The sequence below is a fragment of the Ctenocephalides felis genome, unplaced genomic scaffold, assembly GCF_003426905.1.
Source record: "Ctenocephalides felis isolate EL2017-DRISC unplaced genomic scaffold, ASM342690v1 CF-g0.4_SCAFFOLD_01886, whole genome shotgun sequence".
In the NCBI taxonomy this organism is placed as follows: Eukaryota; Metazoa; Arthropoda; class Insecta; order Siphonaptera; family Pulicidae; genus Ctenocephalides; species Ctenocephalides felis.
In genome coordinates, this window is record NW_020538040.1 from 40303347 (window position 1) to 40329579 (window position 26233).

The 26233-nt window shown below is 30.3% G+C and overlaps 3 protein-coding genes across 9 annotated transcripts; 1 reads left to right on the forward strand and 2 right to left on the reverse strand.

Moving 5' to 3' along the window:
• Window positions 1-368: 368 nt before the first annotated feature.
• On the forward strand, window positions 369-7053 carry LOC113378734 (titin; the record flags this gene model as incomplete). Of its 6 annotated transcripts, none has more annotated exon segments than XM_026619306.1 (10): window positions 369-504; window positions 735-909; window positions 989-1151; window positions 1331-1457; window positions 1531-1711; window positions 2771-3020; window positions 4035-4247; window positions 4356-4463; window positions 4884-4991; window positions 5453-7053. In XM_026619306.1, coding segments are annotated over 10 exon segments (3047 nt in total), but the record flags the coding sequence as incomplete, so codon positions are not given.
• Window positions 7054-7096: 43 nt separating this feature from the next.
• Window positions 7097-19553, reverse strand: LOC113378735 (U2 snRNP-associated SURP motif-containing protein). Of its 2 annotated transcripts, none has more exons than XM_026619310.1 (20): window positions 19358-19553; window positions 19175-19291; window positions 18317-18410; window positions 17980-18181; window positions 17747-17918; window positions 16738-16903; window positions 16324-16487; window positions 15766-15837; window positions 13909-13952; window positions 13479-13583; window positions 13291-13406; window positions 12208-12319; window positions 11893-12135; window positions 11179-11365; window positions 10666-10840; window positions 10256-10541; window positions 9868-10021; window positions 9133-9212; window positions 8308-8664; window positions 7097-7605 (listed from the first exon to the last, which is right to left on the reverse strand). In XM_026619310.1, the coding sequence occupies exons 1-20, from the start codon at window positions 19376-19378 to the stop codon at window positions 7467-7469; spliced, it is 3006 nt and encodes a 1001-aa protein (XP_026475095.1). In that variant the 5' UTR covers window positions 19379-19553; the 3' UTR covers window positions 7097-7466. The 2 variants fall into 2 exon arrangements, with proteins under 2 accessions (XP_026475095.1, XP_026475094.1); XM_026619309.1 differs by having other exon boundaries at window positions 7099-7605; window positions 9106-9212; window positions 19358-19552.
• Window positions 19554-20925: 1372 nt separating this feature from the next.
• LOC113374958 (acetylcholine receptor subunit beta-type lev-1-like) lies at window positions 20926-24734 on the reverse strand. Its single transcript, XM_026614916.1, has 10 exons — window positions 24644-24734; window positions 23555-23686; window positions 23286-23450; window positions 22927-23042; window positions 22679-22785; window positions 22023-22245; window positions 21669-21828; window positions 21397-21543; window positions 21124-21290; window positions 20926-21057 (listed from the first exon to the last, which is right to left on the reverse strand). The coding sequence occupies exons 1-10, from the start codon at window positions 24732-24734 to the stop codon at window positions 20926-20928; spliced, it is 1440 nt and encodes a 479-aa protein (XP_026470701.1).
• Between the last annotated feature and the right edge of the window lie 1499 nt (window positions 24735-26233).

The following is a 26233-nucleotide window of genomic DNA, read 5'->3' on the forward strand; positions in this document are numbered from 1 at the left end:
ATTTGATTATTTTTGTTATTGGCATGAATCTAATAGGGCTGACTTTTTATTGGTGCAGCAATGCCGGGCAAGGGCTATTTTCACTTGGAAATATATTGCTATCTATATTTCCAAGTGAAAATCGTTGTCACTGCTGCCTGACAACAGACTGCTCGAAGTGGGTATCGAACCCGGGACCTCTGAAACAAGTCCCGTCGCTCTTAACCGCTTACCTACGGACGAGCCGCCGAAGTATTTGATACACAATATTTTTTAAGATATTCCAGTTTTATCAATTCAGGTTAAGGATCTTGACTAAATTACCTATTGTTGAAAAATTACTAAAATGTTTATATGTATGTAATTAATTTTTTTATACTTTTTTTCAGACAACGCCTGGGTAACCTTAGCGACAAATGATTCGTATGCTTTGGGTGCACAAGTTTTAGGACATTCGTTGAAAAAAGTCAACACTAAACATAAATTGGCCGTGTTAGTTACACCTAGTGTAACGGATTGCATGAAGTGAGTAAAAGGAATTATTGTAACGTCCCATTTCTTTCAAACATTCAGAATATCTGTTTTCCATATAATATAGAATCATTGTCTACGCCTGATAAAAATTCATGAAATTATTGAATTATTTAATAAGCAATTGCCGAATAATTTCATTTCCTTAGAACACCATAAATATTATTTCCGAAACACTTTTTTGTAGAAATTGTCGTGTATTAAATTTAATTTAATAATTACAGAGAAAAGCTTTCGAAAATATTCGATTTGGTGCAAACTGTGGATGTGCTCGACTCTAAGGACGCTGCGAATTTGGCTTTGTTAGCTAGACCCGAGCTTGGTATTACATTCACAAAATTGCACTGTTGGACACTCGTTCAATTCAAGAAATGTGTATTTTTGGATGCCGATACACTGGTACATTTATATTTATTGTTTTATCTTTATTTCAACTTTCTCTTTATTTATTAAATTATTTTTATCAATCTTTTATTAGGTAATCCAAAACAGTGATGAGTTGTTCGATCGCGACGAATTTTCAGCTGCTCCTGATGTAGGATGGCCCGACTGTTTCAACTCCGGTGTCTTTGTTTTTAAACCTTCCATCGAAACTTTCAATGCGTTATTAAAACTTTCTACGGAACAGGGCAGTTTTGATGGTACGTTTTCACCCCGAATTTCTTCATCATCATCAATGTTTCTCAATATGATGTATTTTATTAATAACCATTAATATTCTATTTCCATTTGAAACCTAGATATCCTAAAATATCTAGTAATTCTTATTATTAATCCGCAATTGAAAATTTGATAAATTATATGAATGCATAATTTGCAGGTGGAGACCAAGGACTTCTGAATACTTATTTTTCAAATTGGAGTTTGCAAGATAGCAGTAAACGACTTCCGTTTATCTATAACTTGTGTTCAATCGCTTGCTATTCATACTTGCCCGCTTTCAAACAGTAAAATTAAAATTTTCATATTTTTATTTAAGCATGTTGCTCATTTATATTTTGACAACAATACTTTTTGTAGGTATGGACAACACGTCAGAATTTTCCACTTCATTGGTAACAATAAACCCTGGTTGCAACATTTTGATACGGTTTCTTGTCAAGTCCAAACTCCAGCTTCTGAACCACATTTAGGAGTGTTCTTACAATTCTGGTGGAATATTTTCTTTGAATTAGTGCATCCAACACTCGCGCAAAACATGGTAACACACATTTTTAATTATATTTGCTTTGTTTGCATGCTTCTTTAATTGTCCTGTAATTTAATTCTTTAACTAAACACTGTCTCAATTATTATTACTAACCTTACAATCAGTTTATGTATGTGTTGCAACTTGCATTTCTCAGGACCAGAGTGCGCAAAATACTATTAATAGTGTGGATTTTTTATGTTCTATTATTCATAATTTTCAAGCAGTTAACTACTCTGCTCGAGATTTGTCACGAACTAAAACAAAAATGCCGTCAGATATTGAGATTGACGATATACCAAAAATCAGGCCAGAACTGGACATATGTTTTAATGACAGTGTGAATACAAACGAATTAAAACTGATAGTCAATGAAAACGATGATAGAACCAATAATTTTGAGTGTTATGTTGATCAATTTAACCCAGTTGGTATCTTTGGTAGAAATGTAACAGATGAACATAAAATATTGCTGGAAGCTATTCCAAAATATTCTCTCGGCCCGTGCATGTGCAGTACTGAGTCGTTTTACATAAGCTGTTTAGTAAGTATGTTTTCACATACGAAGCATTTTTGACTAACAGCATTTCTCCATTTGCATCTGATTAATCGCATCTTTCATCGCACTTGAAAATCTTGAAAAAATCGGTTTCGATTTAACTTAAAAGAATAATTTTAATTCTTCACCGTCAACGAGTAGTGCATATGAGATAAACATTTTAAATTCAATAGCTTAGTCGAGCGCAATGTGATCATTTCTCGATTCGATTTCAACGCGTTTTTATATTCATTTCGATGAAAACCGACTTGGCCTATTTTCGTATACAAATGATTAACACCATTTCTTATTTATAAATTGTATTCACTCTTCGAATTGTAAAAATACAAACTTCAATAATCGTATATAATAATATACTGAAATATCAAAAGGTATTTCGATTATTGGCCGGCCCAATAACCTTCCGTCACAGAAAATTAAAACGCTTCGTTAAAACGCTAACTCACAAGCCTTTCGTAACCAAAATCTTCTTGAATGTTTAATTTTGCACAAAATTTCTTCTCCATTTTTAGGGAGGCTTAGCCGCGGTCTACTCCCAATTGAAGTTGGGCGTCGCACAAACGGATGAGCAGGTGGCCCTTGAAGAAAAACTCCGAAAAGAAGCATGGGAAGCCGGCCACGTTGATTACATGGGTCGCGACTCATTCGATAATATTTTACAAAAAATTTCTGAAACCCTTTCTTTAGGTAAGCCTGACAAAAAAGATGTACCGCCGCAAGATCCAAAAGACGTTACATCTTCAGAGAAGCCAAAAGTGGAAGGTAAAGCTAGAGTGTGATATTTTCAGTGTGCCAATTAAGTGATTATTTCCCATAACAATAAAAATAATTATAAACTGTGTTTTGTAGACAATGTGTACTAATTTTAATGGAGTGTTGTTTATAAATTAATTATGTAACTTACTAATTTTATGTTAAGATTATTTATGTAAATATTTCTGTATTATAGACTGATGTAAATTAATTTTTTTAAACAATGTAAGTACATTTAATGGCATTAAAATGTTGTTTTAATATGTGTGTGGATTATTTTACATAAAAACATTTATCGAACTATAAATTGAAATATTACTGGGTGTAGAAAGTCCAAGATATTTGTTTTCTTCACATTTTGCTAACAATATCATTAACTTTCTTCGCGTTAATATTAGTTCCACTTACACGCGCTATTTTTTTTATTACCTATATTTATTTTGAAGTAGACACCTACAATTAAATTTCTAATAAAGTATGGGTGTATTTTGTTCATGAATTAAAACAAAATAGTTTCAAAAATTCGCTGGATTTAATTTGTGCACTCAAAAAAACGCATATCTCGTTGTAAGTGATTCTGAACAAAATCTGAACAATCGCTGTTAACACGAACATTGCAAAAATGTTACGAAGGAACATTGCAAAAATGAACTAATTATATTAGTGACAATAAACTTTGAGTTGTAATACTAATAAAATGTAATTAATACTGCATGGAATTGTCTAACAATATGTTATTAACTATGCCTTATGATTATATTAATCGAATGCAGAGGCCGGCAATACGAGTTTTGTGAATCCTTGAAGGTAAAAAAAAAACATTCATGATGTTATATTTATGATGATTACCTATGTAAAAATCTTATCGCTATAATTGAAAATTAACTGCTAAAAAACGTTCTATTTTAGTACTTTTTCAATAATATTTTACGCACGAATAATAAATGCCGACCTGCTATTGTATTAAACTTGTAAAATTTTTCCGTGTATCGTAATAAAAATAATTTGAATTAAAATATATAGAAGTAAAGCCAGAATCAGTACTCACTGAACATTCTAAACAAGATGCCTCCAAACCTGATGGAGCTGAAGCGAAACCGGATCTAGAGGAGAAATACTGTGAAATAAAACTTGCACAACCAGAAATTCCAACTTCATCTCAGACCAGCGAACTAGGTCCAGCAGTGCTTGTGGAAAAGACTCCAGAAATCGGGCCAGCCGTGTTGGTCAAGAAGGGTAAGGCTGAAACAGAGAAAACTCTCGAGTTGGGTCCTGGTACAATCTCGACGGTTGCCATTTGTCCTAATTTAACAGTCGCTGAAATTTACAATGCCCCTTTATTAGCAGCGAGCGAACCAGCAAAACCAAATGTTCAAGCTGATGTCGCTCCAGTCGATTCCAACAAGCCATCGACTCAACCGACAGAACTTGTAGCCGCGGAAGCTAAACCTGGTAAAATATAATATTCTGAGCGTTTAGATTAGTTTAAATCTTTATCTTTGAAATTAGGCGTAGATCTATTAAATCCAAACCGGCAATTCAAAAACAAAACTAACATAAATTAAAATATTCGCCTCATTCAAACTTATTCATTTACAAAATTCCATGAACAAGTAGCATGAAAAGAGGCGTGGGGCTGTCACTCCCTTCCAACAATTTTCAGTGTACAAAATTGACGAGCATTAACATCATTTTAATAATACGTGTAATTTATTAACAATAATAATTTATTTTTATTTTGGTATTCGATAATGCTTGGAATACTTTACATCCACTCCAAACAATGGATACAGTATGATTAACTCAATAGCATAACACCTATTTTTGTTATCTTAATAATAGTCGCTGAAATTTATAATGCTCCTTTATCAGCAGCGAGCGAACCAGCAAAACCAAGTGTTCAAGCTGATGTCGCTCCAGCCGATTCCAACAAGCCATCGACTCAACCAACAGAAGTTGTAACGGCGGAAGCCAAACCTGGTAAAATATATTTTTAGAGAGTTTAGGTCTTTATGATCCTTGAAATTTGGCTTACATCAATTAAACCCAAACCAAAAACACAAAAACAAACAAAAGCTAACATGAATTAAAATGTTCGACCCATTCAAACTTATTTATAAAATTCCATGAACAAGTACACAAGCATGAAAAGAGGCGTGATGTTGATACTCTCTTCCAACACTTTTCAGTCTACAAAATTGACCGACTAATAAGTTCAATTTAATAACACACGTGAATTTCTCAACAATAATAATTTATTTTTAATTTGGTATCCGGTAAAACTTGGAATACTTTATTTCCACTTTAAATAGCTCAAATTCGTATTTCCAAGTGCATATAAACTAAGAATAATAAAATAAAGCTCAGTTGCCAAAAACGTTGTTCTTATGTTAGTGATGAGAACTTTCAATTGTACCAGTAACCTTTCTCACTTCATTCAGATGCACCACCTCAAGAGGTTCCTAAAACACCAGGTGTCATCGAGGCCACTCCACCAGCGACACCCGAAGCCGCCACAGAGAAAAAATCAAAAACTGATGCCACTTCAGAAAATGCTGGTACCGTATGCAAAAATATTACTGAAGCTACTCAAGTTCCATGTGCTTTGTCAGCCGCTACACAGAACTTGAAGATTGAGGCGGATATTCTGGACACTCCTCCAGTTACAAGTAGCGGCGACGACAATAAGAAACAATTACCAAATGTAGAAACTATTTCAACCCAGCCAGAGAAGCAGGAAATAGATCAAGCTCTTCATAAAAAATCAGAAACGGAACCAAAAAGTGAAATAAACACCCAAACCATTCAAGGCACATTAGACGCTTCTGATGAACCAAAAAAAATTCAAGAAACAATTCATGAGGAAAAGAGCGTTGATAAAACTATTGCTCCTGGTAAAACAACAGAAGTAATATCAGAAAACTCCAAAGCTTCTGTTCCAAAACCACCTCAAGTCTCTGTTGTGGAAAATGTTTCTAAACCGACCGAGATTACGCCAGAAGCAACAACAAAACCTATAGAAAGTAAACAAAATACCGAAAAAATGACAGGTGTTGTATTAGAACCGGAAGTTAAACTTGCAAAATCAGATGCTTGTGTAGAACCCACCACAACACCTGCAAAACAAGAAGGTTCAGCTGCGTCACATCCATCTACTAAAGACACTGCAAATCAAGAAAAATCTGCTGACGCTTGTGTCAAATCAGAAACATGTCCTAAATCTGAAATTAGTGATAAAAAAGATGAATCTGTAAAAGCCGAGTCTTGCGCAGAATCGGCGAAACCAGAAATTAGCACTGAATCTAAGTCAAGTAATACACAAGCAAGCACGAAAGCAGAAGTGTGTAAAAAAACGGAAGGTTGTGCAACGCCTGAAGCTTGCACCAAACTTACCACAGAGCAAGCACATGTAGGAGCAAAACCTACAGATGTAAAACCAGACGCCTGTTTCGCACCACCGGTAGATAAAGCCCAAGATAAATCGACTGATATTAAACCAGAATCTTGTCCAAAATCAGTTATCGAACAACCAAAAAATGAAGAACAACCCAGTAAAGTTTGTGAAAAAGCGAATTTGGACCAACCGAAGACTGAAGAAAAGGTTGTTGATACGAAAGTAGAGAAAGAGGCTTCAAAACCTGATACTAAACCAGAAGCTGTTTGTGAAATACCCTCGTCCACACAGCCACAACCACCATCAGATACTGTGGCAGAACCAGTCAAGGAAATCGACTCTACACTAGCTGCCGCCAACGTAACTCAAAAAGATGAGGTTAAACAACCAATTACGGATGATAAGAACGCTAACAAAACAGAGCCTGCTAAGGACATCAAAGAAGCTACTGCGTCACAAAAGCCTGCTGGAGCTGCTGGCCAGGCAAAGAAAAAAGGACCTCCAGCAAAAGGACAAGGCGATAAAAAAGAAGCAGGAGATGGAGCACAACCTTCTATGCCTGTTCCTCCACCAAGGAAGAAGGATCCTAAGAAAGTTGCAGCACCAAAACCAGCTAAGCCTTCAAAAAAGTAAATTGAACTGAAAATGTTAAATTTGCTTTTATAGATTTAGAAGTTATTACTATGTTTTTGAAGTGTATGTATTTATAATGTTTAATAAAAAAAATTTATAACAAATGTTAGGTGAATTACTGTAATCATAAGTTGATGTATGTGATTATAATGCAGGTACAGCAAGGTATCAAGCATACAAGCAAAACCAATGTATTTGAACTAACCAAGAATAATTATGCAACCATTTATACATTCGAAATTTATATAATAACTTTTAATATTGATCCCACTAAATTAAACATTGTGGTTACATGTCATAATTGAATCTTGTATAAATTTGCATTTGTACACAAATTAAATATCATACTATAACCTATATTTAACTTAAAATATTTTACAATCATGAAACTTAAATGGATAAAAAAATGTACAATTTATTACTAAAACCTAATATTTATATTTATGCTTATGTTTCCGAGATACGTCCTCTCGATCTCTGTGACTGTGTTTGCTTGATCGCACTGGTGAAGGAGAATGCCTACTATGTCTATATTTTGGTGAAGGCGATTTCATTCTATATTTTGACCTAGAAAAAAAACGAAATTCTTCATCTTTAATTTAAGATATTTAAATCATTATTAACCATTTTAAAATTAATTGGTTTATCTGGTATGATCCTTTTTTTTCTATCACCAAGAGTAGTATTACTTGACCACAGTTTGTACTATAAAATATTGTTATAAACATATAATTTTTTTTTAATCTTTAATAAATCAGATTAATTCATACATTTATCATTATATATTTAATTTTAATTTGCCATTTATTATGTTTTATCTTTAATTTGTTTTGTGAATTCCCTGGTTGGGATGATATAATTTTTGATAGGTATAATGATGTTTCTGTTTATATTCTGTTGATAAAACATATTTAGTGCCAAAATATCTCAAACAAAATTAATAATCACTGTATTTTAATTTTGTCAAGTTTGCTGAGTTCAATACTAAATTTAAAAATTGTTAAATGTAAAATATGTGAAACAATATAAATTCTCACATATGCACTTCACAAAAAAAAACTATAAAAATTTAAATCATATTTTAAGAATCACAAGCCTAATGTTAAATAATAATAAAAAAATAAATACTTTAAAATAAAAGGCATTAATAATACTGTAATCTTTAATACGAGGACAAAGACTAATTCCAACTTAATATATCTCATCTTGTGGGCAAGTATTAAACAAAAAAATGTTCTTGAACGGAGGCTCAATATCAACAGTACTAACCTTTGTGGACTAGAGTGTTTATTCCTTGGTGGGCTAGGGCTCTGTAGGTACCTGCTAGACCTTACTGGAGTTGGACTTCTATGTCTAGAATACGGACTTTCATATTTTGAAGATTTTGGAGGTGAGGGCGTTTGAACACGACCACCATATTTCGACCGAACTGGTGATATGTTGTTTGAAGATTTCACTCTAGATGGGGAAGGACTATCTACATATTTCCGATCATTTGGTGATAAGCTACTCCTGTAATGTTTTCGACTGTGCGCAGGTGAGTGCTCTGGAGAAGTGGATTGTTTTCGTTTACGAGAACTTGGTGACCTTGTTCTAGAATGTGGAGATTTTGATCTTGGGCGAGATCTGGAATAGTTTGTTTAGAAAGTTTTGAATTTGCCTCAATTATAATACATTTAGTAATTATTTTTTAAAATATCTTTGTTTTTTCTTCCAATAAAATTATTGCTATAAATAAAGTATTATGTAAGTAAATAAAATATAATATGTAATATGAATAAGTTCTGTGAGCTGTAATATAAAATCTCTTTCTTCTTATTATCAATAATATTATATGAATTTAAATATCATAAAAAATGTAAAATAATCAAATTAATGGTGTATGATAGAATTGCCAGTTATGAAAATTTCAAAGCGCAGCTCACCCATGTATAATCTGTACTAGCTTAATAACAATTTATACAAACACATTTGTTTTTTATTTGTATGTTTGTATAAAACATTCTAAACTGAAGGGCTATCCAACACCAAAGACCATGTAAATGTATACAAATATAATATACTTACAAATCTCTATTAGAAGGAGAATCATACCTTCGGGACCTCTCTTTTTTATCTTTTTTCCTTCGTTTTTCTATTACCGGACTTGGAGATTTTTCTCTTTCTCTCTCGGCCTAGAAATTTAAAATATTGTAATAAGTTCAGGCACTCAAACTTTTAAAGAAAGAAACTTTAGATGGTATTAGTTAACAGATATATTAATTTCAGAAAATAAATATAGTGGCTTTCAATAAAATAATATAGACACAAATTAATATATCAGCTTAGAAGAAAATTAAGTTAAAATCATTCAAATCAGGAAGAACAACAGCCATTCAACATATGAATCAGTTGCAACCAAATTCACAAGTCTTAAATGATGATTTATTGTTATTTTTTACTTGATACTAAAAATTACGAAAAGGTCACTTCTAATTGTCTACTTGATGTTATATTGTACATGCCTAGTAAACACCGAGCGGTGGTAGCAATCTGAAATCCACATTGATCATATATGGGTGTCACAGCGCTGAAGGAACGCTTGTGGATTTCAGGTTGCTGCCGACACTCGCAACACACAGTGTTTACTGGGTGTATATGTAGCACACAATAACATCACATTGCGAGATGAATTAGTAAGTAAGCAAGAATTGAATTAGTAAGTACTGAACATTACAAATAAATAATAAATATAGTACTTATCATAAAATGTTCTTAAAAAAAGTCACAGACAATAAGTAACATACAATTCTGGTAATTACACATAATATCTATTTAAAAAAACATTACCTTTTTCAACAGTTTACGTCTATAATGTTCCACTTGTTGCTCCATAGTCCATCCGGATTTAATAGACCTTTGACCTGATTCTATTTCATCTTGATATTGCATGATTTTAACTTCTATTGAACGTAACCTGGATCGTCTCTCTTCATCCATGTCTCTGTAAACAAAAATTGACAACTAAAATTAAATCTTTTAAAAACATCATTAGATAAATACATAAGTAAATTTTCAATAAAAGCTTTAAATTTTGCAAAATTCTTAATAGTCCATATAAATCAAATACAAAGTTAAAAATTGACTTTCATTTCATAAATTAAATATTAGATCTAAAAATAATGATAGAAGTACACTGTCTGAACATATTGAAACATGCACTTTAGGCTTCACTTACCGCGTATCACCAGAACTTTGTTCATTACTGCCTCTACTGCTTTCATCACTACCATCTAATTCAGTTGTATTCTGACTTTCATTATTTTTTGATATAGTTGAATTGGGTGATTTGTTAATGGAATCTTGTGGATGATCTAATGTGTCCCATTTACTAGTAGTTATAGCTTGAGCAACCACTTGATCAGGGTCAACTGTTTCCCATCTTGATGGCACAAATGCAGCAGTCATCATTTGATTTACTGGTTTTGATACACCCTCAGTCATTGGCACCCCATCTATGTCTTCTGGAATGTGAAATATGAGTAAAATATGTTCAATATTTGAAATGTCCATTCAATAAAAACAGATTATAAAACACTTTGCATTAACCATTTTAACTAATAATACATAATGCAGAAATAATCTTACCTTCATCACTTTCAACAGTTGTCGCAGATTTATTGGTAGCAGGAAGCCCTCTAAGAAGTGCCCCTTTTAACAAAGCCGCCCCATCCAAAGGAACCCCATCTAAATCCTCATCATTTTCACCTCCTGACATAGGAGCACCATCCAAATCTTCCTCAATGGGTGAAGTATTTTCATTCTGTATAAGTAAATGTGGAATTGATTATTTTTATTCACAGTAAAAGATTCAATGCTATAAAAACTTCATTAAATGTTAATATGTCTGTATGTGTGTGCAAATAAAAATGAATGCACAAAATGTCAATATTCATTAAAAGACAATTTTAAAATGTAATTACAAAAAATAACGATGTTATTTAAAGATAATTTTTGGTTTCATTATAAAATTAAACTTATCCAAAATTAAAAACAGTAAACAGTTTTCATTTATACTTAAATAATAATCATCACTCAATATACTATTCTGATAAATTAATAATAAATAATATATCCTTTGGTTCATTTTGATATACTTACCATAGCTACTCCTAGGAAAGTATTGTTGCATTTTTCTATAAAATCTTGAGGAAATATAGCCCATTCCTCCCAAGCTTTGAAAATCAGAGAAATTCGACTCTTGAATGATTCAGCTTTTAAACGTGACTCAAAACTTTTGTAAGTACAATTAATGTAAGTAAAGATTTTTATCAATCTTGATTCAAATCTGCAAAAATATAGATTTTTTTTACATATCATGGAAACTTCATTTATAGTGTATGATTAAATCAATGGTGGTATTTTATTACATCCCATTAAACACACAATGTTGCTAACAACATTATAAGTAAGTCATCCATTGATGTCCGTGCTGTAATAAAATTACAAAGTATGTCTGGGTCAAATACAAATCACAAAGAGATTTCAAACTTGTATGTTTGTGTGTAAGACCACACACATAAAGTTAATAATCAGTGTGTCACACGAGTTGCGTCTATTTTCCGTCGCGCAAATCACAGGGAGACGATATCGGCTTCAGGCCGAATGTGATAAAGACGAGCAGCGGTAGCCACAAGTTTAACTATTGTGGCGGTATTATCACACAACACTGAACACCACGTGGTGACCACATCGCATGTTTACTGGGATATAATAAATATATAATTATAATACTATTAAATTTGACCATTTTCTTTATTTAATTTAAGTGGTATTGAATTTTTATATTTATAAAATTCATGAAAATAAACTTACGCTTTTCTGAAAAAACTTGCATTTCCTATTTTTGCTGCACAGTTTGCTAAAATGTCAGATACTAAAAATATTCGAGCCAACTTTTTAGGAACAGTTGTGGTCTCATTTGATAGTGACTCCATAATACAATCACAAATTTCATCAGCGGCATCTGCATGTTCTAAACAAAATACCATTGCTTTGGCAATTTTCATCCTTTCTGGAGTCAAGTACCGCAAATGATCCTCAAGTCGAGTTCGCTGACTAGATATAAACAAATATTACTTTAGTAATAGAAGACATTATGCACATTGTATCACACTTCTGTTTCCTTACGTTGTTGAGAGTGATCCTCTAGACGGTTCAGTTGTAACTTCTTCTCGAACTAATTCATCTGGCATTCCTTGAGTGTAAATATTCATTGGAGGCGGCTTCCAAATAGAACCACCTATAAAACAAAATAAATTATTTAAATAATTGAATTATTATTTAAATTACCTAAATGATTTGAAATCTGGCAATTATGCATAACAGCTTAACATTTAATATGAAGTAACCAAGTAACGTTAAACTGATTTCATTTCTGTTTCTTTTCAATTCGTTATGCATAGAATATACTTATACGAGGTGTGGCAATTAAGTAATGAGACTGAATATATTGCCGGGATTGTGGTGACTCTACGACCTTAAAATTGTCTTTCCCTTCTTTCGGCATCCTTCCCCTCTTTATTGATATATTTGCCATATCTTTCGCTTGTTTAGTTTGCCTCCTCTGCCTTGTTGAGTACCTGGTGCTCGTCACGAAAATGGAAAAATCGAAATAAAGCGCGATAAAATTTTGGGTAAAATTGGACGAAACAGCTTCGGAAACGTGCGGTAAAATTGTAAATATGCAGAATGATAGTGCTCTTAGTGGTGCCCAGGTATTTTGAGAACATGAGAGGAGTTCAATATGGAGGGGCGTGAAAACGGTGATTATTGTCTGTTTTAATACCCGTGAAATCGTTCACAAAGAATTTTTCAATCGCGGCAAACCGTAAATCAAGTCTACTATCGCCAAGTACTCGAAAGATTGCGAAAACGAGTCAACAGGGTGCGCTCAGACATCGCCCGTAACTGGATCCTTCATCACGACGAGGCGCCGTGCCACACCGTCCTGCATTTGGCCTCTAAAGGGATCGCCGTGTTGCAACAACCGCCTTATTTGCCCGATATGTCACCCAGTGACTTTTTTTTGTTTGCCACATTGCCACACCTCGTAAGCTACTTGTGAACTTACCGATACATATACATAATCACGTAATCAATAAGAGACGTTCAGTTATATATATAATATATCCAACTGTTTATTTCAAAAATAACATTTTATTTAAGTGTGATTACGTCTATAGGTATATAAGAACTAAAAGTAATAATCACCTTTAAACATTCTAAATTCCTGTGTACTCCATTCCTTTTGTGCTTCACCTTGAAGAAGTGAAAATAACTTCCACCTGTAGTACACATGTGCTGGACTTTGATTCTCGAATAAAAACCTATAAATAATTAAACAAGTATCAGTTTGTTGCATAACACAGAAATTGAAATTGACTATACAAAAATCATACCTAAACATTGGATTATGCATCTCCTTGTTCATAATCATTGCTTCAAACATAGGTCCCTCCCGAATTACAAATTCCACCATACGATGAATCAATAATAATAGATGTCTATAATACAACTTATAATGAGCGCGACCATAATTTTAAAACCAAATAATTTAGAAAAATCAAACAAACTCTCAAGTTTAGGAATAGATAGATTAGAATTATTTTTTGCTTTGGTTATAGAAGTAAATATTATTTATACTTTTAATACTTACATTTTTCGTGCCAGTCGATACGAACATTTTTATATAATAATTGAATTAAATTGTTGTTTAACCAATAGGCATTATTTAAATGTAGGAATTAATATAATTTATATACAAGTCAAGCAGGTTTATAAAAAATTGTTTTCTACTTAATTACATGTGTTGTTTTTATAAAATTTTACCTGTCCGTGGGTATAACGACTTTGACAACAGCCTTGTATAAAATCTGTGGGAAGCGTTGAAGTTGATGTGGAACAGAGAAGCACCAACCATATCATAATAGAATGATCCACATAGACAATTATTAGAAATATTTGAGATCAATGATTAAAACAGAATAATTATTACATAGATATATTAAAAAAATTAATATAAAAAATGTTGCTTAAGGAACTAAAACAGATTGGCAATCCAGTTCATTGTTAGACAAATGCATTATGGTAAATTTTTAACCCTGAAACTTCTCATCAATCGAATTCTTCAAGCTTCACTGATGAATAATAATTCAGCACATACTGAATACTTACACCAATGAGCAAACCAATTTTAAGAGCTAGCAATTTTGAGAAAAATAATCCTACAGAATTTGATAAAAGAAACGAGCACTCACAGAATTTATGTAAAATATAATAGTTGAAGATTTGTTTGTTAAAAAATTAGAACAATTTTGTTGTAAATTGTAACAATTGTAATATATCTGAACTATCTGTGAACCAATATAATATTGAAAACATATTACAAGTGAAAAATATTTCCGACAGAAGACTTGATCATTATTATCAAATACAATGGTACTCCGATTTACGAGCGACCCGACATATGAGTGTTTCGAGATACGTACCGCCAAAGAGACAATTTGATGCTTCAATATATGAGCAACATTCTTTCTAGAAAAGTGTCGATGGCAAATTGAAAATATGACAAACTGCGTCAGCTGTGACAATGATTTTCCCAACATAGAAATATTTTGGCTGTTTTAATTATTTTATAGCTAATCATTTCAATTAAATATTAATATTATTTGTGTAGTAAAGATTTAACCACGCGAATATATATTATATTCGCGTGGTATTATTTTAACGTTTCAAATTTTAACTATACATTAATAGTGATAGCATAGTCATATATGTTGAGTTCGCGGTTTTTGTGAATTTTCAAAATATTATTTACTTTTATAACCATGGGTCTATAGAAAAGAGCTATGTCTCTTGAATTAAATTGTAAAATATGAGAAGTATGAGGATGTACGAGCCTAACACATTATAGATATTTACTGTGTTTAAACAGTAGAGTATAAAGCCAGCTAAGGTTCTTACAATAATTTATAAGCAGCTTTCTGAACTCTAAACGCTTGCGGGTAAAAATCACCTGAGCATTGGAGTTATTCAACGAAACATGCCTAACTAATTTCCCCTATATCATGAATACACAGAAAACACAATAATTAAATTAATACACAGTGAATTTATTTTGAATATTCAAACTAACTTAATAAAACCGCAGTGGCAAAAAAAAAATAATAGCATTTCATGAATTTATATGGGAAAAATTGCTTCGGGATACGAGCGACTCGACATACGAGCATAGTTATGAAACGAAACAAACTCGTATGTCGGGGTACCACTGTATAATATAAAATTTTCAAGGTATCACAATACTAAATACATACTTAAGCTAACTATATTCAAGAACATTTCATCATAATTAAATTATTAAAGACCTCATATTCAAGGATAACAAGATGTGCAAGGATAACAAACATTGAAATTTCAGATTGTCAATTATACTTAGAATATGTTAAAACCGCTTTAAAATATGTGGTTATCCACGGTATGAATATATTAGTAAATGTACATGATAAAAACTAAAAGAAAAAAAGACCAACCGTTTAACATCATGATCAATAATTTTTGAATCCTTAATTTGCAAACTTATAGAAATCATTTTCCGAAACAATTACATTTAACTTTATCCGTAGCAATGACATGTTATACAAAAAAATTATATAAAAAAATTAAATTTTTGTGCAGGTACATTACCTTGTCAGCTGCTTCCCGATTATCTGAGTCTGTGATGTAAGTATCATCAAAATTGATGCCCTTTGCACTCAACTTAAAAAAATTAACATAGACCAACATCTTATTAAAGTTATATATGTTTCATGTAATCTTTGAAAGAAGCTAACAAAAAACTATTTAACATATAAGGAATGTGAGCTTATAATGTTAATCAACAAACATATTTGGAAAATATGATACACTCGAATTATTATTGGAGATTTATTTACCCCTGATGATAAACATAAAAAATTTAGGTTTATTAATTTCTATTGAAAACAACATTAGAATATTCACTAGGCGGCACAAAAAGTGCCTATATATATATATATATATATATATATATATATATATATATATATATATATAAAATAATATATATGCACACAAAAACATAAAATAAAATTATATTTCTTAAGACACTGATCTTTTCAATATCAAAATTCTTGGCAAAAGAAAACAAAATCTTATTATTGAAAAGCTAATAAGTCATATTTTGCTCACACCCCTTTATATGCTACTCGAAATCGTTTTACTCACGAGTTCTTTGTCACGCCTAGTTTGTTGAGCATTAAATGGTAATCCAGAAGGTGGAGGGGGCTGACTCAACTCAAGTAAGGCTGGTGGAATATATATTGGATAAGACGGTATAGAAACACATTTTCCCCAACCCAATTTCATTTCATAATGAAATACTTCTCGACCTATAAGTAAAGTGACTCATTAATAAATAATAAATATGGATTCCCTAACTAAAGTCAGATTAGTGAGACAAATTAAATTCCATTTTATAACAATGTGATGAGTAATTTTTGCTGCCTATGCATATATGTAAATACATATTTTTGTTGTTATCAACTCACACATGTTTATTCAAGAAAATATAGAACTTCAGCAATGTGAACAAACAATGAACTATACCAGAATTAATACAGAATGTCTTTAAATTATTACCATTCAAATTTTTTAAAGCTCTTTCTCCATCTTTTCTATTCATAAATGCCACAAATCCACAATTTCGCCCCCTCGCCTTCTCCTCATCTGATCGTGGCCACATAATTTTAATACTAGCAAGAGGTCCATATCTACCAAATACTTCCATTAATTGTTGTTCTGTAACCTAATGAAATAAATTAAGAAAAAGATTTAAAAGCATTCAAAAATCATAAACATATTCTAAGTTTAGCTGCAATAAATGTAGGTAAATTTTTAAAATTTTGAGGTTATCTTGTTCAATTGAAACTTAGGCAAATTGCTCTAGAGCAAATTGACAGTAACAACTAGCAGTCTATTAATTGGTTCTTAACTAGCATATTAATAATTAAAATTACAATATATAAAATATGTAGCTAAATAATATCTTACAAAAAACAATTATTAATTGTGATTGAAACTTAGCTCAAATAACAATTACATTTAGAGAAACATTACAATCATAGTTGTAGCAGTATGAACAGGTTTAGCACATCACACATCATGTAAAGAAACAGTTTATACAAATAAATTTGAATAATGTAAAATATTGTTAAAACTTTTAAATAATTGATTGAAGTGTTTATTGATGCATTTTAAATTCGATTTATTACTTAGATATGTTCAAATTATATGCTATTAGCAATTTTTCACTTTAATTAATTTAAAAACTAAAGAAATAAACTGCATGTAGTTCTGCATCCAAACCGAACACATAATACATTTAAAACGCTAAGAATGATATAATGATATAAAATTTATAATGCTATTCTGCATTCATATTAAGTCCCCAATGTTGTGGAATTCTAACACAGCACAAAAAAATGAAAATTTAGATTTTGCAGATAATATTTTACATTTACTTATTCAAGTTTGAAGCAAAACTAAAGTGTGAGAAGTTATCAGACATCATCATAAATTTAACCCCAGTCTTTATGAAAAATACAAAAATTTAATGAACATCAAATACAATTAAAATTATTTCTCTTACATGAGGATTAACATTTCCAAGATATATATTTGTAGTGTTTGGATCACCATTATCAAATGAGCCTATATCTGCAGGCATAACATCTTTAAAAATATCCTTATCGGGTTCCACAGGTACAAATGTTTTAATGGCTTGTTTATATCTTTGCCTCTCTTCTCTTCCTTCTTGGATCCTGAAGCACAGAACGAGTTTTACAAAAATTAATTTTAAAATTAAATATCAACTATGCATACATTTTTAATTCTTCTTTGAACATTTCCAAGTTGCTTTTTTTCTTGTCTTTCTCCTTTTTTTTACCAAGCCGATCGGGTTTTTGATCATTTGATGACAAGAGCCTAGCATATTCCTGTGCCCTTTCGGCTGATGTTTTTTCATGCATCTCACTAATGCGAGATGTAGGTTTGTACAGCTTGCCTTTATCTTTAGTGTCTTCCTCTGTAGGTTAAACATATTAATACCAAAATTCACACATAAAGAGTAAACATATTTATGAACTTTATCGATACTCCAGTATGATATAAAGTTTAACATTATTTAAATAATGTTTTCTTTGCACTAATGTACACATACTTCTTGCCCCAGCATCATAAGTCCCCGCTTTAATCCATACTTTATTAGTCTTGTTTGGAGTTTCTTGGAAAGTCTCCACAAATTCTTGGAACGCCTGGGAATACAAAAGTCACTGAACATATGCTTCAAGTACTGTAAAAGCTAAATAGTACTTTCAATTAACAGTACTTAATACATATTAAAAATGATTAATCAAAGTTTCAGCGACAAAAGAGAAAACAAAAACAACAAAAAGAAATTAAATGTTAAAAGAGTAGAAAATTAATAATCATGAGATGTTTGTAACATTTTTTTTTTAATTAAACGAGATATAAAAATTTATAAAATAATGTAATTATAGTTATATAATATGGATGCAATATAATAGTATTTAAATAAAGTGCTCGAAGTGCTATGAGCATAATAAGGTACAGTATCATACATATTTCAATAAATTATGTTTTGGTCTAATAATGCAAATTGAAATTAATTTACTATAATTCCTTATATATTTCTTTCTTTTAGTTTTAGTTTTACAAAAGTTGTTTTTACAATACTTAATAAGTATTGACCTCACCCGATAGTAAAGAATTGGTTTTCAATTTCAAGAAGAAAATAATTTTATATTTTGAAAAAGTTGTGGAGTATGTAAAGTAGATAAAAGCACAAATAACTGAGCAAAAACCTAAAACCTAGTATAGTAGAATATACTAATTATGATTGATGTGTAATTTGATTTTGTAATACCTAAAGCTTTTTGTTCTAGAACTTCTTATTACATGTGGTATTTAGATTCTCAAAAATATTCTTAAAGAAAATCATTATAGCCTAAAGTGATAATACACTGGTGAAATAATTTAACTGACACTAGTAACTTACATGGGCCGCAGCTTCATCTTCTTCCTTTTTACGTTGTTCTTCCAATTCTTTTTTTGACAAGACTCTTTTGCCCATGGTTCCTATAGAAAAAGCTTCAAGCTTTTTCTCATTAATTTTCTGTATAAAATAATTTTTATTCAATTGTTTTGAATTTAAAATTCATTGAACTCACTCATAACAAACCTTAATTTTCCTATCTGCCATTTTTGTACGGAATAATTATTTAACCTAAATACACAAATAAAACACTTCAACTAACACGAAATTTTTCTTATATTAAGTTTTAGGTGAATGGTAACTAGATATCCTAATTTTAACGTTTACATACATAATTATGTATCAATCACACTAACTTTTATTATAAATCTGATTTTCTGAAGTGAACACGACTGATATGAAGTTCATCAAACAAAATGTAAGCGGCCCGCGTCACCAACCAAAAGTGATCAAAAACTGATGCCGACAAAGAATGCCGCGCCATTTAAACGATTTAAATAGTCGGGAGCGATTTAAACCACGATTGAATTAAAAATCATTATTGAGTTAAATGTTAAATTTGAAAAAATAATGCTTTTGCAGACAAGAAAAATTCATAGAGTGTACAACATATTGTTAATTGTTCGGTAGATATTTGCGGTTTTTATAATATCTTCATCTCTCTCTTATGTAATTTACATTTTCTTTCCCAATTTCTTCAGAAATTATTCCTTGAGCATTAAAAGGTATATCGCAATGCTTTAAAATCATAAAAATATCTCAAAAACCATAAAACATTTTTATTTCTTATTATACTCAAACGAAAATGAATATGTTTTCTTCCCTTTATGCTTAAAACGATTAAGAAATATAAAAATAGCAATTATTGATCTCATTCAGTAAAATAAAATATTTTTAAAAATAGTTCGAAAATCGAATTTATGAATTTAAATAATTATTTTGCAACTGTTGAGAATGATAGTTTTTAAAATAATTGGATTTTTTGGCAACAGAGTAAAATAAATTCCGATAGTTTTAGAGGTATTAAATTTTAAAATGATCGACATAGAAGCTAAAAAAATCATCACAGATTTCTGAAAAAATTAAAATAAATAGACGCAACACAAGATCAAATACTAATTGTAAGTAGTTTTAAAGAATTTTCACCACTATTTACGATTTTTAGTGTGATTTTTTTATTCAGTCACTAGCGGCGGTGTTGCAGATAAAATTTGAATTTTATTACATTATTAACTATAAATTTAACCTTATTAAGTCAATATATATAATGCATTGATGATGAATATAAATTCATAAATTGTGGTGAGGTGAGGATTTTTAACAAAAGTTAATAGTAAATCTTTAAGGAATTTTTATGCCATTCAATTTTATTGAAATTATTTTTTTATGTTTTTCTAAATGCATAATTTAATGCCAAAATTTTATTCATAATACACTAGTTGTCAAATTCTTGTTATTTAATATTGATTTTTTTTGTTTTTATAATAAATACGCATTAGTTCAGTGGCATCATCTTTATACTACAAATATAGTAGAAGTAGTATAAAGTCTATGGACATCATATATCTTCTAAGCATCCACAAACTTTTTGTTTGCCGATCATTAATAAAAATTGAATGAATAAATAAATTACATTCTCAGATTTCAGGTTTTTCATAATGTTTCATTACTATTCTCTATTATAACATCTTTATATTCTCTTTATGATATTTTAATAGCAAGATATTTATTTATAATAATATGCTAAATTTACTTTATAATAGTAAAAAGCTTGTTGCTAAAGCAATACTTATTGTAAAAAAAACTGCTCGGTCCATCGCATTTCCAACAGTAACCCATGAACTCTCAGACTTGGACACGCTCATTAAATTTTCATATAAATCTCCCTGCAATGTATGCAATTATAAAAAAAGGTTAAACCCATATTCAAATTTAACATTATATTTTGTTACCTGAATAGAAGACAAACACATTAACCATTTAATTATTTTATAATTCAAAAAATTAACTAAACAAGTTGGTGGAGCATGCACTGGAGGAGCCTTTCTAAACCAGGATCCCAATACAGCCATCATTAACATTATCCATGATATAAAATATCCCAGGACATATAAGTTAACTGAAATTTTCGATACACTATTAAGATATCATTATTGATAAAAAATCTTCGTAGATCACAAGCATTTTGTGCGGAATTAGATATTAGCCGCAATTGTACAAATTACCTAAAATTGGAACATGTGTATGGTGTGCTGGTGCCAGATGAACCATCATTGCAAAAGGTGGAGTCAAAATTAGTGCTCCTAAGCACACAACAGAAGTTCTGAGACCATCTTTCATCCAGAGCGATAACATATTCAATATTAAAGATGCTAAAATTAATAAATGCAAATCAAATGATATAACAAACAGGATAAAACCATAAATTTATATCTGGTAAAAATAAAGATACCAGGAAAATTGGTTGAAAAATCTACTTAAAAATTCATATACCTACCAATAAATGGTGCACGAAATAATATATTGAATACATTTGTCTTTCTACGCAATTCTAAATTAATTATTGTAGCTCTAGTTGTAATATCCGTGACATTGTACATAGCATTTCTAGCGAATGCCGAAGTCACTAACCAGTCGGTTGTAGAGTGGTCTTTAGTCTATAAAAAATATTCGTAAAAAATTACATTTATTCTGTTTCTTTGTTTTCCTTGAATTGATCTGTTCAAAAGCAGATCTTTTTGATGAATCTTAAAATTAATTCAAGAACATTTTAGTGCGACAGATCTTTATAGTCATCATACAGTAGTGGCTAAGTGAGTTATTTTCAACTGTTTGTAAATTCGATATTTACCAATTCAAAACTGAACCCAAAGTATACTGGTGATTCATGATGAGAGGACCAAGCGGCTAATTTGATTTCACAGATGTGCTTATCATTAGGCCAACTGGTAATGCCTTCTCCAAGATTACACCAGGATTGGTAATGCACCGGAACATTCCACGACACAACTCCCTTGTAAGTAGCTTCAAGCAGAGAATTTTCTAATATATCAGATCCAGAACTTCTAGCAGCACTGGAAGTAAAATTGGTGTTTGTGGTATATATATTTTATATTGTTCAGTTGAGATGATAAAAGGAGAAATTGCATAGACAACTCACTTTGGATTTTTAATCAAATCGAAAAAAAATAATAATAAATACTAAAATATGTTAATGTTTTATTTAATTTTTCTATTAGACATGCCAATTTTCGATTAGTTCTTAAATAATTTATTTCGAAGGAATTGAATTATATTATTAAAATATAAGATTATATACTAAATATTCTGAGATAATTACAAAAAATATATTATAAATTAAGATAAACGTATAATATTTTTATATGGTGTTAATATATACTTTTGTAGTGTTTCTCAAAAATTCTGTAATTCCTTTATTCTATAATTTATATACATCGATAACAATGGAATAATATACCGATAATTGTTAATAATGTAATAACTTACTTTAATAAATATAATGGAGGTTGCCAAATGTCACGAGCATTAAATTTGATAACAGTCAAATTGTTGTAATCATCAGGATTCCATAATAGCCTATTATCTATCCAAGACTAATATAAATAGATAATAAAAGCATTATATTTAAACTGTATTTTAATTTATGTAAATTGCATGCTAAATACGAACCATTTCTATTTTACCTCTAACATCTAAAACAGCTTTTTGAGCGTTTAGGAAACTCGGGAGATTACATGATGGGCATTGATTTGTTTCCGTTCATCTGATACAACAGGAATCATATTAGTGTCATAATTTTTCAATAGGTTGGCAGACAGTTGCTCTCGAATTGGACGGACTTGCATGGAATCTTGACAAAATAGAAAAAAATTAACAGCGAATACATAAAAACATCCAAACAGTGAGCTTTCAAATTTTAAGAAAGATGGCGGTGACACTATTATTTAAAACTTCTGCAAAACAATGATGCCATTTAAAGTATTCAAAAATCATCAAAAACGTTGCAATGTAAAAAATGTAAAAGCTTTTGTGTGCGACGTTCAAGAAACGTTTATTAAAATTAAAAGTAATTGAAATAATATTGATTATTAACTTGTATCACTAGCTAGTCCATAAGGATCTGGGCAATCGTACAACCACGATGCTTTCGAAGAACCCCATGAACTCAAACTAAAATATTTTATATTTAACGGATTGGGATCCTTTGTTGCCATAAAAGGTAGATCTTCCCCTTCTCTTCCAACTTCAATTGAACCATCTAAAATATAAAAATATATTTGATTTTAATACTTTTATAAATAATTCGAAATAAATCAAATTAATGATAATATTAACATTATCAATTGCGCTAACTTAATATACCTGAGCTAATTTTGACCCAAAACACGGTGTATCGTATAGCAGAGAGAAGATTTGTGGTACGAACTGATTTGATTCCATTTTTTCGAAGAGCTCTTCTTATTTCAGAGTACGAGTTGCCACCAGCACCCAATACTGCAATAAATGACACTAATTTTAATATTTTAATACAAAAAAAGATCAAAATTTGAAGAGTGGTGATGCCTGTTTGAATATTTTTGCTGTTTATTTTGTGTGTATTGGGTAAATGAGAAATATTTCAAAACAGCACTATTTTTGAGATGCTCATAAATTCGTGTTGTGATATAATAAAATATACAAAAACGATGATAAAATAAAACTTATGCCTTCAGGCATCGTGTCTGAAGGCAAATTGCAGGAACTTTCTATACCATAATTTAAAGTTTCTAAAAGCTCAGAAATAAAAAATTAATTTTTTGCTTTTTCGAAAATAATATTTTTTGAATTTTTTAAAAACTTGGCAATTTTGTAAAAACTATTATTTTGAAAATTCTTGAAAGTTATTGATACCCATTCATGTCGGTTGATCCAAACTGTCAAAAATATCTGATTTTCGACCGCCAAATGTTTTTTTTTTTTTTTTTTTAAAATTTCCGGATCTCCGAAACCGCTTAACCTGCCTTTGTAAAAATTTAATCAATTTTTCATTACGTCAATAAAAGTGATATGTTTTCCGAATCATTCAAATCGGATGTTTCGTTTTTTCACAAAGTTAATTGCCATTTTCTGCACTCTTTGCACGGTATTACCTAAACTGACCAACTTGACCAACTTTTGCCAAAAAACTAATCTGTATATTTCCTTATCAATAGGAATCGAATGCTTTTTGAATAATTTAAATCAGTTAAGCGGTGCTGCCGAAAACATCGACTACTAACAACATACATTATGTATGTTCGGATTCAATTTTTCGTGGGTATGTATGTATGATACATACATACCCAAACACAAACCAATCAGTTCAGCCAAAAATGTTCAGATACGGTTGAAACATATATAAAAATTTTCATTTTCGATTTTTGGACGATTACTACAACTTTCCCTACGATAAGTGAATATAGAAAAAGATACCTATTTCATATACCGGGTTCACTGCATTAGCATTTGGATGTTCGGTGAACAGAATATGTGCATCGGCCTTTGCTAAAACTCCAATATGCATATGGACGTAAACATTATTTGCATCCGGTGGATGATAGGTTGATGTTAAATTCGAAGAATTAATAACAGACAGTGGCGATCGGCTATGTTGAAGATCTTCCAGTTGAAAGAATGTTTTATAAGCATATCCGTCCAATGTGTCAAAAAACTTACATTTGGCAGCATCTTAAATCATATTAAATAATTCAAATTAACTATTTCATAAAACATACTTGATAAAAAACAATAATTTCCATGCAATTTTCAATCATTTTGAATATAAATAGATTACCATAGAGGTCGATAGATGATGATTTTTAAAAGTTATTAAGATGAGGTGAGATAAAACCCTTTCAAGTTAATTCAAATTTATTATGTTAATGAGGTATAATTTTGATATTATCACTTACATAATTTTGCAATACGATTGTAGTCTTAAATTTTATACGGGTTTTAATTAACATTTATTCATTATAATACTGAAATCCGAAAAAGTATTGCTGCTCATATCATTTTTAAATACGTTATTAAGAACTTAGAGTGAAGTTTTATTAATAAGAATATATTTAAAAACAAATAATGACACGTAACTTTGAAGGCACTTAAAGGTAATAATTTATTTATATAGATATTATTTGTTTAGCGAGCAAAAATGTAATCGAACAGGAAACTTACAAGCTAACGTATTCCACAGAATACATTATATTAGTATTTAGCACAATCAAGTAGGTATATATTTTATCGAATTATTTTGTTGCCAATTTATAAGCTTGAATATATGTTCTATTGGTAAAAAATAAATTTGATATGAAATAAAAAATCACAAATCCTGAAATACTTCAAAAACCAATAAATAAATTTTATAAGTTGCCTTCACTATAATAAATGAATTTTACTTACAATTAAAAGTGAAATTGAATTCTGCGACTGATATATTCAAAATTGACATAAATAAAAAAACACAAATTAAACGATTTTGCATATTTATCATATTATAGGTTAAACAATTATAACCAAGTGATATTAAATGTATACTGAATGGCAAAACGAGAAACTTCTGCAGGAAGCTGTTCTAGCAGTTATCTGTTTTAGTTTATCTACCAACTATTCATCAGACGAATAAAGGCTTTATTAAAATGAATTCTCCTGAATATATATATATATATTATATATATATATATATATATATATATATTTATATAATATATATATAGTAAAGACTAAAAATTAAAGTACCTAATTTTCATTTTAACATTTCGTTACATAATCCATTTATTTATAAATTTTATTATACATTATATCTATTCCACTCATTTATAATTTCATTGTTTATAATTCAACCCACTATTTTTTTATTTACCCGTCACTACATATATTATTGGTTTAGTTTGTTTATTTTCTAATCATCCGTATTACAGAAATTGTAAAACTAAATTCAGCAAACACAGACAGGCCAACCGTTAGGCCTTTGCCAAAAACTAACCAGCTCATCTCCCCATCAATTGCAATCGAATGTTTTTT

Coding starts and splice junctions, on each gene's coding strand:
- LOC113374958 (XM_026614916.1), bottom strand. CDS start 24,734: ATGCATATTGGAGTTTTAGCAAAGGCCGATGCACATATTCTGTTCACC. Junction 23,687..24,643: donor GAACCCGGTATATGAAATAG/GTATCTTTTTCT, acceptor CATTTATTGCAG/TATTGGGTGCTGGTGGCAAC. Junction 23,451..23,554: donor TTGGGTCAAAATTAGCTCAG/GTATATTAAGTT, acceptor TTTATATTTTAG/ATGGTTCAATTGAAGTTGGA.
- LOC113378735 (XM_026619309.1), bottom strand. CDS start 19,378: ATGGCAGATAGGAAAATTAAG. Junction 12,320..13,290: donor GGAATTTAGAATGTTTAAAG/GTGATTATTACT, acceptor TTTGTTTTATAG/GTGGTTCTATTTGGAAGCCG. Junction 10,542..10,665: donor AACTGTTGAAAGTGATGAAG/GTAAGATTATTT, acceptor TTCACATTCCAG/AAGACATAGATGGGGTGCCA.